The 21912-nt window shown below is 41.1% G+C and overlaps 1 protein-coding gene across 1 annotated transcript in view; it reads left to right on the top strand.

Annotated features, from left to right (window-relative positions):
- The window catches only part of grid2 (glutamate receptor, ionotropic, delta 2), a 423119-nt gene that overhangs the window by 269186 nt on the left and 132021 nt on the right, over positions 1-21912 (top strand). Inside the window, exons 5-6 of the mRNA XM_053421456.1 lie at positions 11309-11362; positions 21639-21812. Coding sequence (XP_053277431.1) covers positions 11309-11362; positions 21639-21812 — 228 coding nt within the window. The remainder of the gene's footprint in view (positions 1-11308; positions 11363-21638; positions 21813-21912) is intronic.

Genomic DNA, 21912 nt, shown 5'->3' with positions numbered 1-21912 from the left:
TCTCTATATGAGATGTGTCAAAAAAGTGGGGTTCACAATGAAACTGTGGCGGGACAAATTACAATATGGCAGGTTGCAATAGTCTGGACAATTAAGGGGAAACACTGGATTGGGTTTGGTATTGGTTTTCTCCACGTCTATAAAAGGTCTTTTTTTATCCTTAGTTGACGCCGACATCATCACATCTTTATTTTCCCCTGCTGATTTTTCATTTCATTTTATCATTTTAAATAGTTCCTTCCTTCGGGAATAATGTGCTGCAACTAATGTCTCAGTAATGCAAAAGTGATGCTGTATAGAGTGTTACATCAAAGTAAGAGCAGCACGTGGTATTTATCCATGAAATATCAAAACAATCTCAACAATAGAACAATATCCAAAGGTCTATTAACTCTGATTTGATTAAGATTAGAATAATGAACTTTTGAGAGCATCCCCTTGCAGAGCTGCTAAGACCTGGTTTTGTAACTTCGTAGCAGAGAGTCTCTTTAAGAAACTCTTGTTAAACTAAACTGAGGAAAAAATAATCCTGTCATTAAAGTGGTTTATGGCGAGCTGCAGGCAGGTCGGAGTTACCTGTAAAACATAAGTGTGCAGTGGGGTCAGCTCCTCCGGTTGACAACTTTAGCATATGCTTCAACCCCCAGAGGCCAGATCAGATGTGTAATTGAGGCACATAACATCTGCTGCTCTTTACCATATACAGCTGGTTATTCCCTTCATTGCTCACTCATTCAAACACCAGCCCTTCACGCCGTGACACTTATGACCTATCTCCCTCCTCCCAGAGGTGCAAGCTTAATCTCGTCTTGTGAGGTTCATATGCGCCCACACTGCTTGCACTTATTCTGCCTATGGAAGAATATGACTCACAGTGAACCCATATGCAAAAATGGTATGCTCCGAGGCTCAAACCTGGATGTTCCCTGGCTGCATTTCAAAAAACCCTAAGCATAATTTCTGTGGAATGAAGCCTGTATTAGCAGAGATTATCAGGAATGAACTGCACTGTTAAATAGCAGCGGAACAGCATGATAGACTTTGACCGGGCGAGGTTGACAGCAGCAAACCTCCTCTCACTGTAACACATCATCACTGTGACACATTATCCTTTTAGAGTCAGCAAAGGAATTTTATAAATTACAAAAATACACATATAAATGGTGAGGAACGAGGATCACACTTGCTGTGTGCACTGCTCGTTTTTAGTTTTTTCCCCAGTGCTGTTAAGTAACAGCTTTGCTCTTCTGTTGAGGTTGAGTGCAGAATTGTTATTGACTCAAAGACTCATCATTCTTCTGTTGTTGTGATAAGTTTTGTCATTGAAACATTATTTCCCAGCAGAGATCAGGTGGGCTTTGTTGTTTTGTTGGTGTATTTCTGTCTTTTGCTTGTTGTCCATTCCTGAGACTAAGGCGACTTTCACACCAACTTGTTTGGTCGGCAGCTTCTAACGTTACAGTTTAGTCTGAACCAAACATAACAGATGTGAAAGTTGCCTTGGTCCACGGCCCGGAGAGAGAGATTTCATCCAGTTGCAAACGTTTGCAGTCGGAAAAAACACAAATGTTCGAGGTTTTGGACCAATGGCAGGAAGTTCATTACAATGGCCACTAAAGTCAAATGAAATGAACCGCTTTATTAACCATTGAAAAGGACAAACAACTACTAGTGGAGTTGACAACACATCCATGTCAAACGCTCGCCCATTCACGGAACAATAAATGTGAGTTTATCTGTAGATGCAGGCCACATTGGTGGTTACAACCAGACATGCGCTACATTACAATGTAAAACCTAAACTAACTGGATCATATTTAAACAATGTTACAAGCAATTGAAATTTCAGTTGTTAAAATGCCACTAAAAAGTACCATAAAAGTCTTGGTGTGTGTATATGTGGAGTATAACATAAGTCTCTAGTGAAGACAGAGTTTTCTATGGTGTTGTTTCCTCTGTTCATATGCTGCACGTGTGCACTTTTGTGCATGATTGACACACCTTTATCTGGTGTCCTGAACAGTTGACTTGTGGTGCATTCTTCATATAGTGCAGTCAGGGAGAGGAGTAGTGGACGTGACAGATGGGAGGACGGGCGGCGTACAGATCACGGGAGGTCGAGGAATCATTTTATATTGGGTGGAAGATTAGTCGACCAGAAGAAGCCGAGCTGGCTTACAGAAACACTTCAGCAGCTCGGACTGCACACCTGAACACACACTCGTTCTTCCTCTTTATCACAGACACACAAGTTTTATTTCTCCTCCTGCGTCCGTCCATCTATCTCCATCTGCTTTGCTCTCACGCTCTCAGGCAAACATTTGCTCGGCCCACCTCTCAGTCCTCTCATCTGACCTTGCCATAGGTAAATTCAGTTGGGATGAGTTCTGACATTTTCGGGCACGGGTTAATCTTTTAATTCACCTGTGTTCTGCTCTCCTCTGGCCTGTTTTTACCTGCACTGACATGACCCCCATCAGTCGAGCCACATAGATAATGCCGCACGTTTTTGTTGTTGCCGCAGTTGTTGTCAAGATGTTTTACAGAGGCCAATAAAAGCCTGTAATGTAAAGATGATTGCCTGGTCTATTGGCTCATATTCTACTTTTAAACGTATATTGATATCGCATCAAGACAAGTAAACAGCTCTACTTGAAATTATTGTCTTGTGCTTCCATGTGTAAAATATCTCCAGCAAAGTCTTTTTGCTATTTTACTATTATAGCCCCAGTGGCTTTTTGTGAAGTAGGTGTGCAGAATATGAATCAAGGGACAGGTGAAAGTGCGTCATGATAGTGGTTGATAAATTCATTGCACATCATGATGAAGTATTTCCTAGTGTTTTATTGGCTGTTTGAGCAACATTTTTTTTCTAAAACTGGAAACAACCTTTGCTTGAAAAGCCCTTAGTACAGCAAACACCGATAGCAAGGCCCCTGTCCATTTGTCTAGAGAGGCACGATTATCTTTTATGACATTTGTAGTGACATAAATACCTTTTGTCCTGTCTATGAAGTCTGACTTTATTTAATGTACCGTCTCGTCCTATTAATGCTCAATGTTTGAATCTGATTACAAACAAAGGCATGTGTAAGCATAATGCAGAATGTGAGCTTGTGCACTTAATCTTGACATGAACATGATTTTGGCATGAACCAGTCCTTCTGTAGCTTGATGGGTAGATGGACATTTAATATGACGTGTGGACATGCATACAGGAAAAAAAGCCCTGCCCCCTTTTAGTACTGAATAAAGCTGATAGTAAATCAAATACAGAACAGGCACAAACATACACAAAGCTGTTTACCCTTAGACCTATCAAGACCGCTTATTCTATTTGTTCCAGCCATTGATCTTTTCATATCTAAATGTCAGGTTGCATATCCTCATATTTGCTGGGACTGGTGGTGGCGAATGTGTTCATGCTTGCCTGTGTGTGTGTGTGTGTCAGCCTATATAATCCCTCTGTGGGTATGGCAGTGCTTGCATCTGCGGTTTGATCAATAAACTGAAAGGCCGACGTGTGCTCTCATACCCTCGTGTCTTTTGCTTTTGTGTACACGCGCACGCACGCACACACACACACACACACACACAGAGCTGAAAGATGATACATGTGTTGTGCGTTGGCCCTGTTACCCTTTGCCATCACAACACATACTATCAAAGACCTTTGCTGTCCAAGCATTATATTGTATGTCAGACAGAAAGAGAAAGAGAGGAGACAGGGGGGGCAATAGAGGGAAAGAGAGAAAGAGAGAAAACATATAGTGACTGAAAGATGTCTGCTGAGAGGACAAAAAAAGTGAACGACTCTGCCGTCCCCCCCCCCCCCCTTGTGTTCATCAGAACATGAGTGATTGATCAATAACGCCGATGGTGTGTGTGGTGGGTGGGTGAGCAGGCCAAGACCTTGTCAAGATGAGGTCTGGTGGCTTTTTGTTGAGTGCGACAGCTCTCGGTCGGCGTGGCGTGCGTGTGCATGTGTGCACGTGCCGGCGAGAGAGACACGAAGGGAGCAACCTCGTCAAATGTGGTTTGCGGGGACTCTTCTCGAGCAATCACTGAAAAGAGAAGAGAAAAAAACGTACACACGTTAATGAACACAGACACACGACGGCAATCTGCATTATTCAATATCTTGCTCGCTTTCTTCCCCCACCAGAATACAAGTGCCACCTTTATAGGCTTTGAAGACCACTGGTGTATGACCGCGGCAGGAGCGGACTAATTAAACAGACAGTAATGGAGGTGATTTAGAGTTATTAGTTTTGGGAGCAATCACAGAGGCCTTTGACACCCCTTTGCCTCATGTCATGGTACGGTCCAGTGCATCTAAGACTTCATTACATCGACCTCTGTTTCCTTAGGAGCTACTATCTCCTTTTATAATGTTATGCTGTTTAGAAATGTTACAATTTTTCCAGCTCTTTTTGATTTTAAATGTGATGCTTTCACTGTAAAACGTCTATTTCAAATACATTTATATTATAATTACACTTTTTCCACAAATGTTTCCCTTTGTTCCGGCTGCTCTGCCACTTCGAGCCTCAGAGCTGAAGAAGGTCAACAGACACCTTCATATCTGAAAATTAAAGCTTCCTCTACTATTGCCTGAGGCATCATATTTTCGGGTTGTCCGTCCGTCCGTCCGCCTTGTTGACATCCCAGCCAGGATGAACTGATTGGATTTTCTGGGTCAAACGTCACTGTGACCTTACAAAACACGACTTTTCTGCGTCGTGAACACGATACCTTGGTAACACCTCTGAGGAATCCTTCCAAATTTGGAGCCAACATTCACTGAGTTTCATGTCAGGTTTATGCCACTGTGATTTTTTAACAACTCAAAATATGATGGGATGTAATATTTTCACACATGCTACATAATATACACGAATATACACATTGAAACTACATAATAACCAAATATGTGGCACTTATGTGGTCAAGATCTCCACACACATTCGTCTATTTTGTTCCAAAGAACTAAACTCTTTGTGAGCACACTTAGTCATTTTTAATGGATTTATTAATCATATGCTTCTTTCAACCAACTCAGTCTCTGCACACTTTCATCAAAATGTATGACATTACTCCGCTGTTAGTGCATTCCTTTTATGCATGAGTGGCCTCACTACACTATAATAGATTTATCGCTTACTTGAGTTTCCATCCACCATTATGCTTTTCTTTGATTTTACCGTTTTTCAAGACATGGCGCTGAGTGTCACTCTGAGAGCAAAGTAGTCTTCACAAGCAATAACCCTCAGATAGGACACAAAGGCGTCTTGATATTTAACATTGGTATTCTGGGCTGTGTGTATTTTCTTTTTGTTAGCTGCTGGTCTTTGTGTGTCCATGTGCTCACAAATCATACTGAAACTATTATTTTCCATTTTCCACTGCTTCAGTCACAGCTGTCATAGACCAGATGTGTAGGTGCATGCGTGTTGAGCGAGTTTATGTTTATATGAAAAGCCGATATCATGTAATCTATTTTTACGAGGATGCTATGTGGGTGCATGTGGTGCATCACAAGCTTTTGTGTGCTAAGTGTGCATGCCAGAGGAGTTCCCGTTTATGCATGGGTGTGTGTCTATGTGTGTGTATGCTTGTTTGCACGCCATCGGTCAGAGCTTAGTGTTCCTCTGCCAAGTATTTAAATCCATAGAGCAAAGCAGTGTTGTAATGCACTGCCCTCTGCTTGACATTGCTTCTTTCCAACATACAAGGCAGATATGCACACAAAAACACACACATTGACATCAAGACACACAACACACAATCAAGCATGCATGAGACACACCAGGGGGAGTAGTGTGAGTGAGGCGAGTGACATTAACCTAAATGGCAGTGGTGACATGCAGCAGTTATGATGAATCAGGGAGAAAATGCCTCAGTTAGCATGCACTAAATGCTCGGTTCATAAACAGGGAGGGGGAGAGTGAAGGAGGAGACGGGCTGAACGGAAATGAAGTGAGAGGACGAGTGAGGAAACTCCTGCACTTGTTTTGAACGGTGGTAATGTTTTAATGTGTTTTGTAACAGATTTCTGAGAAATGCAAATTAGACACAGTGAGAGGAGTCTGTGATTAAGCAGGCGAGAGCGGGGGAATGGAAGAGGAAGGTGCAGAGAGGTTACGTAGCTCACTAATTGATGAAAGGGAGTGCTTCAGTGGGAATGAGGTGCAGGAGCGGAGAAGAACAGAAATCCGTGCATTCGTGCTAGCAGGCTGGGAAGAGAAAGAGAAGTCCAGGTGTTCATGATACCGTCCCTGCCGATAGACGATTGGAAATGTTGTGCATTATAGATTTTTAATTTGTATTTAACAAACTACAACTTTGATTTGGTCTTCTGAATTCTATCAGAAAACTCCACGCAGCATATCATTTGTAGGATTTTCTAAGTAACAGAAATGGTAGTTTTTCTTGCTGAGGGTTAAGGGCAGAGAATGTCGCACCTTGGAAACCTTATGAGAATAAATCTTATTTGTGAATATGGGCTTTGCAGATAAAATGTAATTGATTTGATTAATTTAATTCTAAAGCGGGAGTATACTTGTGTCCTATCTGTTCTTACTTTCAATCTTTTTAACGTCAAATAAATGAAGAAATCCATAGCATGAGAGACAAACTGTGAAACCAGAGACAGAGTTGTGCTCATTGTATGAAGTCTTATAACAAATGTCATCCTATTTTATGAAATCCGCCCTCTTGACTTGAAGTTTGTCAGCAGCACAAAAACTTAACAGACAAGGAAGAGAAAAGAAAGGATCGAAACTTCATCTGAAGGGAATTAAATAATGAAAACACATTGGTTAAAATTACAATTGTGTATTACAGTTAACACAACCACATATATTAAGTGTCCTTTTTTATCAGCATCTCTTCTCTGTCTGTCTCTGCCGTCCCCCATCGCCCATGCCCACTTTCTCCCTCTATTACTTTACTGTCTCTCTGTATATTTGTCGTTGTCTTACAGCGCTCAGGTGGTAGAAAAGGTTTGAGATGATAACAGTAATCCTGCTCCTCCACCTCAAGACACAGACACATTGCCCCCCCCCCCCCATGCATCCAGACACAGAAACGCCAAATTAATTACAGTAATCAAGAAGGACGCTTGGATGAGGGTTGATAGCAGGGTCATTTTTTGTAAGTGTGTCAGAGGAGGCACGACCACAGCTTTGCAAATAGAAACACTTTTCTCTGGGAAGATGACGTACCAGCGGCCGGACATGCTTCTATTTTTAGATGTTTGTCTGTGTAATGTATGTATGGGTGTAGTATCGCAGCTTGCGCCCGCACGTTTAAGCGTGAAGCCTGGATATGCCTAGTTTGGAGGGAGGGCTGTAGGCTATTTGCTTGATTTGATCACAAATAGTGCGTGAAATTAAATTACACAACTAATTTTCAATTTGGAGCACTTTATTCAATAGCAACACCCCCTTTCCCCCCTTAAGCTTCCCGCAGAGTGTACTGAGGCAATGCATGCTTTTGCATTAATATATTTTACCCTCTCTTATGCAGGGACACAAACAGCCATATACATGAGTATGCTATAAAGGCATATTGAATAAAAGACAAAAAAATATAGGAATTGCTCGTGTCTCCTTGTGCAATTTTAACATATGATGTGTGTGTTTGTATCGGTGTGATCGTGTGCGTAGTATTGTTAAATCTGCCCTGCTGTTGTCAAGTCAGGTCTTGGTGTGAGCCCCAGGCTTTGACTCTCTTGTAAGCCAACATCACCCAGTTGCCAGAATCAATGATTTTTCCTCTTTGTTGGACTCCTCCAGGAGTGACAGGTAGCCGAAGACGATTACAGGATCACAACCGTGTTTGGCCGTCCTGTGGCCACTCGATAAAGCGCATGCCAGACTGGGGCTCGCAGTGGCACGATGTTGCAGATCAGTCTTAGTTTCCGTGTGTGCTCCCAGACTTTGAGAAAAGGCTTACTCATATTGACACCGAGTGATTGGATTTGTTCCGGACCACAGAGCCGTTGTCCGTATGATCTTCTGGCTTCAAAGGAAGTGAGAACTGGGCAGAGATGAAGCTTTTGTGGAGAGGTCAGAATCATCTCTGTGGAGGCCCGAAGGAACGGTGCCCAGGTGACTCCCGCCCACCTGCAGTGTTGGCACAGAGTTCATAACAGCTTTTTCATTTTATTTTGTACATGGAGACAAACACACACATGCAGCCACGCGAAGAAGGCTGTTTGCGGTGTTTGCTCTTGTGTGTCTGTTTGTGAGTTTGTGTGAGTGACAGAGCTTGAGAGAGTGAGCCCCTCTGGAGTCATCTCTAGTGTTAGGAGTCTGCCCTTTCGCTAATTAGCTTGAAACATCTGTCCAGACGGCTGCCGGAGGGTGGTCATAATGGGAGAAGTGGAAACGCTCACATCCGCCAGCACTTCAATACAAATAAACATGCATCGACATTTATTTATTGACCATTTCGAAATTCTCCTGCACATACACCTACACTCAGACATGGTTTTATATTTGCATGTTTAAAAATGACATGATTTACCAATAATCCTATGTGAATAAGTACTAATCTCCTAATGAGCACCAAGGGAAGGGAACATGGGGATGGAGAGTAACAGCTTCCCAAACCTCTGTCCTCCCTACCTTCTCCATTGCTCCAAATTTCTGTTTTTTGCAGTGCTCCAATAGACAGTGACAGAAATAACACGAGAGATAAAAAAAAAGATGAAGAACCCCCAGTATTCTCGTGATTTAAACCGTATATTTTCCAGCTGCGCTCCTGAAAAAAGGCGAAGTGTTAAGAAGAGAAGAAGCAGAGATGCTGACGGACATGAGAAATTAAGTCAAATCGTGTATTTTGCGCCCTCCTTCCTGCTCGTGCATTCCTTCTCTGTGTAGCAGCCATGTTTCCTGCAGAGGCTGTATTTTATGGAAGCCGTCAGATTTAAAATGACGAAGTTTTATGGAGACTCTGTGGCAGATTAAACCACTATTAGCCATGCTCCATCACTCTCTCCAGCTGTTGCCTTTTGTTTACGGCTAAAAAGTGTTTTATGACACGCGGTGCCATAGTCACCTCGACAATTATAGCTAATGATATACGAGTGGCACTGTATTTTTACACCGGCAGTAGAGGGGGAGAGGGCGGCGGCAGGCACAGAGCGAGAAGTGAGCGAGTGCAGGAGAGCAGAAATTAGGGGATGAGAAGTGCGGCGATAAGAAAGGAGAACTGCAGATGGGTGGAATCGGAAGAGAGAAGGAGGTCGAAACAAGTGCTGACAGGAGAAAATCCAAAAGCAAAGTTAAAAACAACCTTTTCCTCTTAACGCAAGTAAATTACACAGAGTGAGAGATGTGTCTTACCATTATTTTGTCAAATGTGTGTAATGAATAGAGATGATTGAAAAGAAGAGAGAGTGTGGAGGATAAATTACATTGGTATTCGGTTTAAATGAGAACAACAACCACACGTATTTACTGCTGCACATCAATTTTTCTAAATGGCACCATCCCTGATTCAGTGAAGTGCACATGTATCATTCCTTGTTTACTGTTAGCTCTATAGCTATCAGCCACACATCATTGAAATAATGTTTGTCGTATAAGCACATTGTACAAAAAAGCTCAGAAGTTAAAGATTCTCAGCAAATTGTCGTATTTTATATAGTCTTATTATTAAGTGACTAGTTTATTTAAGAAAAGACAGGGGATCAACTTGGCTCCATCAGATTTTGGCTGAGGCCAGTGCCCCCTCTGGCCCTTCTCCTGGATGCACCCCTGATAAAATCTCTTCCCAAAGAAATAGCTGTCATCATAACATCATTTAATTTATTCATGTTGTGAATTGGAAAACAAGGAAAAACACGGGGAGCGTGTTGGGGGGGTATAAGGAGTTGAAAGTAACGTTAGTAAATAGATCTCAACTTCCTGCTGGTCACAGACAGTGATTGAGAAGGGATGTCAGACACGGACAGAGTTCACTGATAACAGGAGAAACACCCACTTGAATCATCAGCTAGAGAGAGAGAGGTTGAAAGAAGCACCTGCTGCTGTTTATAGGGACATTATAACATTAGTTTACCGACAGATGTAGTGCAGATGCACAGTGGGTGTGTCTGGAGCGCCAAATGTTTTTGCCCTGTGAGTGTGTGTCTGTGTGTGTTTTTGTGTGTGTGCGTGCGTGCGTGCACAGTTGCTCTTTCGGTGCAGCACCCCCAAGTGTCCTTGCTGCAACGTTAACAATGGTGTAGCTACTAGTAAAGAGTTGACACATATAAATATTTAAGTTGAGTCGTTAACAATTCATGCAAAAGGTTTTCTTTTTCCGAGTCTGTGTGAGATAAGGAGACCAAACGCCACACACCCGACGCAAGTCATCTTCGCTTGTTTCAGGCAAGCACAGTTGTCATTGTCCCGTCCATTGCATCTGCTTTTTATTGTACATGCACCCACCTGAGCACCCATGGGTGTTGGTGTGCTGCTGTCTTAAGGCCTCAGGGAGCAATTGCACACTTGACCAACAAACACCTGGTAGAAAGTGTTATGGCTTACATGCACAACTCAATTCCTCAGAAGCCTTCTTTCTTACTGCCTAACAAATCTGTTCCTATATGATATCAGTCCACCAAATTGCAAGGGCACCTGGTTTTTAAGGAGAGTGGTGTTCTGATTAGTTTATTGAATTTTTTGTGCCCTAAACATTGATCAAATAAGAGAAGCAACACAAGATTTTTTCAACAATGTAGTGCAGCACACTTCCTTTTTCTGGAGTTACAGTCAATTTGATTTGGACAAACCCTTAATACACTGCTTCAGATCATTAAAATAGAGCCTAAAGGAAGGGACAGAGAGAGAGAGGGAGAATTCTACTCACAGGTTTGTCTAATGAGAACAAAGTTGTAACGCTGACATTTAAGCGTGAGTTTATGTGGGAGTTTTTGCAGTTATTTTGTCACAGACAAGCAAGTTTAGCCATTTCTGCGGTGTTTGAAGAGAGATTTGGCAGATTACTTGAGCACCTTTGATACAAGCTACACACTGAGTTTCTGCTTTGCACATTTCCATAATGTTCTCTCAAAAATATTCACACTTCAGACACAAAGAATCGCATTATCCAAGACGGAAAACATGTTTTAAAAGGGATTTATTTTTCTTTAAAAACAACAACAACAAAAAAAAACTTCTTGTCTTGCAACTTCTTCTTCATCTTTCAACCTGTCATATATTAAAAGCTGATTTCTCCCACTCCGAGGATATTCCTATAACTGATTAGGATTTTTAACTCTTAACATGACGCTGTGTTTTTGTGTGTGTTGCAGGTGGTGGAGACCAACCTGGTGGCTTTCGATTGTCACTGGATCCTGATAAATGAGGTGAGTGCCATGACAATGATTTATGGATCCTGTACTGGGTGTTCCATCAGTTCACCTTATTGTTTCAATCATCCTGGGAATATTTATGGTTTTAGATCCGGAACCCCCTCTAATCTCTTCACTGTCCTGGATGTTTGAAGGAGAAGGGGGAGCTTAAAAAGTTGTCGACTCTGTATTTTTTCAATCCATCCGATAACACACAACTTGAAGGGCAATTTAGTTTACTTTATAGAGCACATGCTGCTGTGGGCCATAAGAAAAGAAGAAAAAACATTACAGTAAAGTTCCTACATATTTTATGCACACCGCTTAAGCCAATTTCGTACAGTAAGCAATTTCAGAGATGACAAAGGTTACGTTTAAAGAACATCTCTGAATGAGCATAAATACAGATTAGCCACAACATTAAAAGTGGTTGCAGATGCTGTGGCAGATTGGTGTATATCTGTGGCGTGTGGTGACAGAGCAATGTGAACTTGTTTTGTAGTTTCATCATTTTAATGCGTCATCATTAGGCAAAAATAAACCAATCAGTTGGTTCATTAAATATTAGGTCTACTCCACAGACTGCACAGTTTTTGTCCGGTGAATTTCTTCTCATTTCCGTTCAGCAATCACTGATTATTGCTCCTTAGAGAAACATAATTAAACCTTAACATTGTTTCCTGTAATTTCATATTGATTTTAAATAGGAGCACAACTTTGATCTCGCCTCACGAGAAGTCCCCTTTTAAAAACCACTTGCATCAGCTTCATTCGTGTGTGTTTTTGTGTGTGAGTGTGTATGTTTGGATGCGTGTGTACACTGATAGCTAATGCACTGTGTCTTGGTAGCCTTGGGCTTTGCAGTGAGCTGGAAGGACCCAGCAGGGAGTCCGAGCTCCCACACACTCACGCACCAACATGAGCTGGTGCTCAAACCCAACCGTGTGCACAAGAACACGTACAGAAGGATCAGCAAAACATTATTTACAATAGGGAAAATGCAAAAACTTGTTTGGTACAAAACAAGAAATAGTTCAGATTTCTCTCTCTCTCTCTCTCTCTCTCTCTCTCTCTCTCTCTCTCTCTCTCTCTCTCTGTTTGATTTTAAGTCATAACCTTTTAATATCATAATGCTGGTAAATTCCACAAGGTTCAGCAGTCCAATTGCTTGCCACAGTTCTGCAAAGAAAGTCTGTTTGAAACAAATATTAGCATGCATCAGTAGTCTGTGGTTACTTCTAGGCAAGCACAGCCGAGGAGCCAACCAGCACCAAACACCATCTCATTGTGATATTTAGCTGATTACCACACTGACAAGAGAAATGGAGCAGACATAAACAAACATGACAGTAGTATTAGTAGTAGCAAATCTCTGTTAAATGCAGGACCTGGTCTAGCTCATGATTTCATGTTGTCTGTCTTGATCTCTCTCTTGCATCTTGCTGCAATGTACTTGGACATCTTCACCTTTCTGCACTCTGACCTTTCTGCTGCGTCAATCCAACTCTTAAAATATACACTATCTAAGATGTCCCTTCTATTTTAGAGATACTAATCATTAACTGATAATGATCCAGATTTATTTTTCTAGCCTCAGGATGATCTCAAACTTCCAGGTATTCCACAGAGAACACAACACCTTGATTATCAGATGAAAAAAATATGAATATGTTAATTAAAAAGCAGAACACAATTAAAGTGCTTGAGTTTTATTTGTTACATGGTTGATTGTATATACTTGTATGTAAATTGAGTAAATATGAAACCTCAAGGTGGTGTAATTAAAATCTTTTTGAAATGAAAAGCGGATGCACAGACATCTTAACTCCTCGTCTGTTTGCCAAGGAGATTATTAAGACAACTCATGCAGAAATGAGACAAGCATCATTTTGTACGTTTACTTTCTACATTACATGGATCTGTGCATGACTTTGCTAATGCGCAACATTTTCTGACTGATCTCAGAATTGTGTCAGTTGAATTAAGAACAGCCTGACAAGCATATTTTCTTGTAGCTAGCAATAGCAAGTCAACCACTGAAGATCCCAGCTTTTACCCTCACTCATCAAAAGTGCTGCTCCCTTTAAAATCCCAAGATTTCATCAAATTGACCCAGGCAATATCCTGTTGTGACAAGTTAGATGAGTCAGTTAACAACCAGGTGATAGGCCAATAGATCAGATCCTCCATGGGCCAGAGACCCTTTCTGAGATCAGATGTAAGGAGAGAAGTAGCTACCACTTCCATATCTTTCTGTTTTTAGCTTTAATGGTCAAGTAGTGCTCACCCGGCTCGTGCTGACTGAACAGCACTGTTATGTATGACAACCATTAATGCTACAAGGAAAGCCGATCATCTTGTTCTGGTTCTCGCTTTTAGAGTGTCAGTCTCACTACATGAAGGTATACCGCCTCCGACAACCCCTCAGTTTTGTTTTTCTCAAATGCGAATACTCTCAGGTAGTGAGAGAAAAGAGTGAGCCTTCCACCTGCACATTAATGAAAATGGCAGCTTTTCTACCTTATTTCAGAGGGAGAAACGAGGATAGACCTGTTGAAAACAGCCGCTCTGTATTTGTCCCTGACTTCATACAGAAACTGTCATGCCACTCCTGTGCTGATTGAAATGGATGTGTTTACAATTGACAGTCCACTCAATAGCAGAAATGTGTTCCTCCTGACAGGCTGTCTTTATACACTTTGTTTGGCAGATGGCTTTGTCAGGCGGCCTACTGAGCAGTCCGTCGTTACCCGAGTGCCTGGTAGGCTAAAGTCACATCTAGCTGTCTAATAGACTCCCTTCATATTCATTGCATCCTGTCAGGCATCTGGTGTTGTCTACCACTCTCCAGGCCCTCTGACAGCGACCTGCTCTTAGCTTAGCTTCCTGAGAGGCTTAAGATGTCATTATGCAGCGTGCGAGTATGTCTAGCAGCATGTAGCCTGTAACACATTGTACCTGCTGCCTTTGAGGAATCAATGACGAAATGCTGTCTGGCAGCCCAATACTCGCTCGGTTGTTAATGTCTAAGCAATGGTGGATTATCACTGAAGTAGTGTTATTATAGTTATAGATTTAGAACTAAAAGTGTCTGGTACATTTCATGCCAGGTCACAGGTGTAAATTACACAGTTTTCAAGCTTTGTACAGAGGGTAAGAGTGGAAGCTGGTGTTAATGTAAAAAATCTTGTTAGTGTTATTACGTCAATTCAATATTATACATACTTACACCTGCAGTCTCATTGTTCTGACACATGTGAAATGACAGCCCCTTCATGCTGAACAGTTGACAGCAATGTTAAAATATAGCAAGAATCTGTGAATATGATAGAATGAGATTGGGCCATTAGACTAAATGGGAAGGCTAAACCCTTTCATCTTATGCTTTCTCTACACATGATGTACCACTTTCATGAAGTTTAGTCAGCAGGCGATTTTTTTTTTTTTGTCAACTTATACCAGGGAATGGTCAATAGTTTACCGATACGACAAACTCATTATAAATATCAATTGGGTTGGGTGTGTGCTGGACAACGCTCCTGCAGTAAAGAACTTTGTGTTATGAATGTGTACAGAAAAAGCAATTGTTGTGCAATAGTGCTTAAAAAGTGTTACCATAGAATGGTGTGCCTTTAGGCACTCAATAAATTTGGCTATCAAAATAAAATGTAAAACATTAATATTCAAAATATTAATATTAAATCATAACTTTAGTTGGTTAAAGTTCTCGCGGGGCACCACCCTTCATAGAAGGGAAAAGATAGCCAATTTATTGATTAAGATCAGTCTCATTTAGATCTAGTTCAATTAGAAATCTCAATATTTTACCATTAAAGATTATATAAAGAACAATGAAGGTTTATGGAGTTCTTAACAGTGTAACAATTGGCAAGATTCACTTATGCAATATTAATGACAGAACATTTGTGAAAGAAGAACATTTATTATGAACATAATAAAGTATAAAAACACAAATTACTAAACAATCAAACTAACTAACAAGGAGGTGTGTGTGTGTGTGAATGTAAATTAGCATGCTTTAAAAATGGTCCCTAAGATAAGAGCCCCCCCCCCTTCTTCTGAGGTTGCTTTATGGGGGTAGGTTTAATTAGGTGGAGACTATGCGTGTGTCTGTGTAGGTGTTAATCAGATAATGCAAGAGTCAGAGAGACCTACAAAGGAGGCCTATGAAGGGCCTAACTAACAATTACTTTCAAATAACTTGTTACCACAATATCACAACACATATCAAACTTATAAACACACACCGATCAAATAAACAGTCTTGCTTAGCGTAGTATAATTATTAAGCCCAGATTATGTTACCAGTCCGAGGGAAAGGGGAAAAGAAGTTGCAGTCCAGTTGCAGTTCTGTGACGTCTCCTGGGTTGGTGGTCGTAGAGTTCTGCATTCGTGATTCGTGCTCAGATGCTGGTTGAAGTTCTCCTGCAGGACATCGCGTCGCTACGAGGAGTTTTGTAGAGCTTGAAGGGCGAGGAGATTTCCTTGAGAGGGGTGAGCTGGGAGCTGCACCTCTGACCTCCGGTTGTGGGTTGGATAGAGAAGGAAGCTGGATCAGCCAGGCCCCCCCCTTGGCGATGTAGGAGAAGAGAGGCTGTAGCAGCCTTCCGCCTTCGAAGGATTGTAGAAAGAGAGAGAGAGAGGGGAGACCTCTCCTTATATTGGCCCCGGTGACCTCACAGGTCTTGGACCAGAGTGACCAATAGGAGTGACCCCCCAGGTTCTTGACACCTTTGTGTGATATTGCCCAAATCCCAGGACATGCAGCATCCTGTTACATCCTCTGGGAGACTGAGTTCCTTGACTGTCTTAAGACAAAGGGAACATGTGGCACTCTGGGAGACTGAGTTCACTCCAGAACATGCGGCTCCCTTGTTTCAAGTTTGACTGAAGGGAGGCCTGTGGTTTGCACAAAAACCATGTCCCAACACAATATATACTGAGTTTATGCTTAGTCCCACCATCCTACCAAGGATGGTAAAATCTTTACGAGTCCACGGGCCCTCGACAAGGAAAGGATTGCTCATTGTGATGCTGATGGTCAAACTGACTGTGACAGACGGCCTTTGTCCAAATTAGTTATACACTATATTTGCTTTAACTGTCATCTAATTTAGAGTTAAGAGAACAGTTAGCTAATGTGTGACAGTTGAACATGCCGACACAGCTAATTTAACAAACCTATGTAACTAATCTAAATTCTACAACTAGTCACTGTTATTCAGCCCAGCCGCTCTCATGCAGGGTTTTGGATTATTTTGAGAGAAAAGAGATTTGGAAAAACAAATGTGGCCCATCTAAGCTTATTGGTAATGATGAGGATAAAGGGAAAGGGAGATGAAGGACTAGAGATAAGTGGTGTAAAAAGAGAGCTTATAGGAGAGGGCACTCCCTCTCTCTTGTACTTAACTGTACTAAAAATCACAAACACCTTCACAAATAGCTGTAAAACGATAGGAAGTCCTAATTCTGCTTATCAGGATTGAAGTTTAGTCACACGTTGTTCTAATGTGAACAGAATATTATCACCATGTATGCAAAGTCCTCTGAGTGTTTAAAATGGATGAGTGGCTGTAATGTTTTGTCATTCGTGATGTCTTCTAGTACTGGTTCTTTAGAGAATGACTATCCTATATGGGAATGTGCTTTCTCTCCCTGTGGCTTATTATGGATGATGGGGCACTGTATGGTTGTCATAACTCTGCTTTATCTACAGCCAGCAGTCAGACAGCCCCACTGAGGGGGAGTTCACAGTTATAATTGATCATCCTTCCTCTGCCTATCTCCTACGTTCTGCTTGGGATGAGGGAGGATGACGATGAGGAAGAGAAATAATAAGGAGCAGTCATGGCTACTCATTTTCTCTTAAGTTTGGAGGAACTCCACTGTTGACCTCAGTCATTCTGATTCTCTCCAGAATCGTTCACCCTCCATTATGCTATCTGTCTTCATCTTCCCTGTTGCCATTTTCACTCTTTTTGTCATCATTCTTTTCCACTTCATTTATTTCTGCCTTTGTTCCCCCCAAGGGGTGGATGTGCATGGTAATTAGATAATACAAGATTAGGCCTTTCGGTCATTTTGGCTCTTAACTGCATGATATCCTATAAAAGCCGTGCAGCATGGGGATTTTAATGCTTTGACAACCCTGTCTCCTAAAAAGGCTGTTTCTATACAACTTAACCACATCAGCAAACATTGCTTTTGTGTGGAACGGGAAAATGTGTAAAAAATGTTTTACGTCAAAATATCAAATCATAATATATAGTAATGATTAATCTTCAAAATAGCATTATTACACTATTTTATGGTTATGCATATACAGAAATTGGTGAAGCTAATGGAAATATTTTTGATGTCAAAGTCTTCGGACACAACATCTTTCTTTACTTTGAATCCAACCTTGATTTTTCCTTAAACTGAACTGAGGTGTTTTTGTTGTCTAAAGTACAATATGGAGCCTGGATGTTGATCCCTGTGGGCATTGTTTCCACGTTCTATCGACCAGTTATATATGTTATTTAACGGTTTAAGGACATTCTACAAATCTTTGGGTAAAGCCTTTGAAAATCTGCTAAATACAAAAAAGGTTTCACTGGCAATGAGAGAAATTGTTCTAGGAAACATTGAAGATTGGACATAATCTCAGACTGAAATCATAGTTAAGGTAGAGAACACGCTTATTTACAGCTGCAGAAGTGCTCGCAGAGGAAGATGGAGATAAGTGTTGTGTATGCTGTGCACAGCTGGAAGTTGCCCAGTATGACTACAGCCATATAAGACTACTGCTGCTGCCAAGCGGGTCCCCTGGAGTTAATGGTATTTTAAGCCTTGTTCATGGCAAATGTGATAGGTCTCTTGGTCCAGATTTGTTTCTTCTTGAATCAGAAACGTTTTGATCTGTTTTGTTTTCCAGCTAATTTAAAAGGTTGTTTACGGCAATAATGGAGCTTTATTTTTTTTTATTTCCACTGACCATCTATTCAATCACCATCTCAATGAAGCCTCTTCACTGCTTGTGATGATGATCGCTTTTCATTTTCACTTTAATATTTCAAGTGTGTCAAGGCCTTTAATAAATGTTCCAAAAATGGGGTGAATGAGAGGGAGACATAAATTAGGCGCTGTTGAGAAAAATTGCCCGAGGTGACAAGGAAAGAACGAGAGGGCAAATGTAATGAGACAGGCTTTTGTTCGGATTTGTTTTGTTTTTCAAAACGTTGAACTTTTGAATGAGAGCAAAACAGAGGGATTTGCTGTTCTCATAGGCGGTGGGGTTGAATGGGAATGAACTGAGGGGTTGAGCAGAGGACCAGAAAGGGTCAAACAACAAATGAAAAAAAATCCCCCCACTCTAAACAGATAAGAGAGACGGGAGGGATTTGGTGTCTCTAGGGGAGAGCGAGGAAGAAAGGGATGGGTTGAGAGGAGAAAACATGGAGGACAAAGTATAGGGGTTAGGGAAGAAGTGCCAAGAAGAATTGAGGATGAGGGATGTGTTTTTGCTTTTTGACTCTCTTCTTCAAATAAAACACTAAAGAAGAGGATTTTGTGCTCCTGGGAGAGGAGCGAGGCAGAGAGAGGTGATAGGTTGAGGTTGATGGGGATTGCCAGAAGACCAGAATTTCAAGTTTATGTTGTAAACAACTAATGATTCACTGCTGCAGGGTGTTGTGAGGGTTACAACTGACCCACAGCTTTTGCTTTCACATAGTTGGACTCTCTGCTCTCGTCTGTCCTCAGGACTGAATGATTTTGTAGTTGATTTTTTAGCTTGAAGGAGAATTTTGATTAATGAGAATGGATTGACAATTATTCCCCTAAAAGCCCTTAATATAGCAATGAGCAGTAATTATTCCAGGCTTTTTTGAAAGTCAAATTAAGTGATTTGATTGCACTGTTCAAAATTGTACCACACCAAACTCTTTATGTTAATAATATTTAATATAATTTTTCTATTGATTGAGGAAGCCCATAAAAGATCGACGGTCCATCGCTTTTAGACAGAATTAAAAAAGAGTAATAATGATAGTAACTTTATGTTTATAGCACATTTCAAAATGGCCATAAGAAAGTGTTTCACAAAGAGGACAAATGAAAACTAGAATATAAAACAAGATCGCGAATTAATTCAGTGTCATTTGAATCAAAGATAGCAGAAAAATATTGCAAAATCCTTTCGCCTAATGGAAGAAAAGGTTAAAACAAACATAATTGATGGCAATTAAAAGCAATTCGGGAAACGTTTGTTTTCAAGGATAATAATAGACTTAGAATAATGTAATAATAAATCACAGATTACCTTGGGTAAACATGTGAGAGATAATATCATCCTTTATTCTCCATGTCAGTATGTCTGTAATTGTACTTGTCATATTCATTTTGTTTGGCTTTTAAAACGCAAACGGATTTGAGAGCAAGCCACCGCTGAAAGTCATAGTATGTGAAGTGTGTTTAGTCGTTCCCCAGAGAGACAGTGACAAAGAGGCAAAGAGAACAGGACGATAGAAGAATGATGGGCAAACACCTGTTGAGAGGACGAATCTCAAAATCATCTTTTCTGTGTGTGTGTGTGTGTGTGTCTGTCTGTCTGTCTGTCTGTCTGTCTGTCTGTCTGTCTGTCTGTCTGTCTGTCTGTGTCTGTGTGTGTGTGTGTGTGTGTGTGTATTCCTGTACATTGCTTCGTCTGTATATGTTTGAGTTTGATCCTTTGAGTGGGGCACTCTGGATAATTCTTGCCCCGCCGATGTTTTTCCGCCTGCCCTTGACTGTTTGCCGTGAATCTTAATTTTCTATTGGCCCACAGATCTGCCTTTTGAGCAATTTTCAGCATTTTCTCTCTGTCCTGCATCTCTTCAGCTTTGTGACTCAGTCCCCTTCAGGGCTGTTATATCTGCGACCACTTGGGATTTTTTCACGTTTGAGCCTAGCAAATAGATTCCTTACTCAGACTGTTTAGAAAGTAGATACTTCAGAGCACAGGGTATTAATACAAGGATAAACCTGTTTAATCCTTTCAGGTTTTCTTCAAGGTGATAACATCCCTTTATTCAGTTGTTTATCTTTTATTATTAATTTAAATCAATTGAAGATCTCAAGTCAGTAACTCTATTTCAAGAAAAATAATTTGATTTGACAGCAAAAAAAAGCGTGGTCTTTGAAAGTAACTGAGGTTGCATCACTGAATCTTAATTCTGACGTGGTTTTTTAAAAACATTCAGAGGAGCGTCAACTTGACTTCAGAAGCAAATGTATATTTCTGCAAACCATATCGAGTTAGGGCCATTTATCAATGTAATTAATGCAGATGAGCACAACTATGCCAATGAAGCCTGTATAATACTGCCTCTAATCACCATTGATCACATCCCGTGAAGGCTCACGGGTCTTAATGAACGTTAATTACATTCATATAAAATCCGATGAGATTAGTCAATGAACCAAAGAAATCTATAATATTACCCTTCCCTATCGTGTGTGATGGCTTGTTAATGTATGTGCAGGTTCCTCAGGCAGGGTCTCAGCCCCCCCCCTGGTCGAGAAGGCTGCAATCTGTAATTGAAACAGAAGCAAAAAGGTTATTTTGCTCAATGAAAATCCTGAAAAGCAATCTCATGGAAACATATGTACACATACACACTTAAACTGAAATATGCCCACAAGATGCACACGGATCCTCCAAACAATCCCTGCGCACATATACAAAGAAAGCAGAGGCTGTCTCAGTTGGAGGTGGTGTCGCCTCCACCAGGGACAATAAACGTCAGGTCTCATCTCGTCACCTCATGACCCTCTGCACTTGCAGAGGATGGATGGAGATCCATGGATAGAGAGAGGGATAGAAAGATTGTGACTACGGCTAAAATTAGCAATGATTCCTTCCCCAAGGTTTTGCAAGGACATGCAGAGTACGTGCAAACACACACGTATGTACATGGCGAGCAAACACAAATTTGCACACACACAGACTTCTCTTTCCATCTGCTGACATTTTCCTTTCATAAAAATTACTTTTTTCTTGCAGATGATACAGACAATGGTTTTCACTTCACAGTGTGGTGACAATGGGCCTCAACTATATATTAAATTTCATTTTGAATATGAATTACAGGAACTTTTAAGGAAAGGTACCCAGACAGGTTTCTTCTTTCATTTTGTGGTTGCGGTTTGTTGGTCTTCTTTGTATTTTTCTTGTCATAAATGTTTGCTAATCCATTTATTTATCTCCCTAATATTCCTGAACATATCCCCTCTCTGTCCGCTCTCTCAGGAGATCTCCGACTACGACTTGCAGGAGTTGGTTATGAAGTCAATCGGTCGGCTGACGTTGATTCGGCAGATGTTCCCCGTGCCTCAGAACACAACTCAGCGCTGTGTCAAACACAACCACAGGATCGACACTTCCCTCTGTGACCCCAAGAGCCCCAGGTCCCAGCAGCTGGAGGTGAGTTTGACCATTTTCAACCATTTCCCATGAAGTCAATAAGAACCAAAACAAATTGAGGTGTCATACAGAAAGTAATTGGCCGCCATGAACAGTGTTG

This window comes from Pleuronectes platessa, chromosome 4 (assembly GCF_947347685.1).
Source record: "Pleuronectes platessa chromosome 4, fPlePla1.1, whole genome shotgun sequence".
Lineage (NCBI taxonomy): Eukaryota > Metazoa > Chordata > Actinopteri > Pleuronectiformes > Pleuronectidae > Pleuronectes > Pleuronectes platessa.
This window is presented reverse-complemented; position numbering and strand designations above follow the sequence as displayed.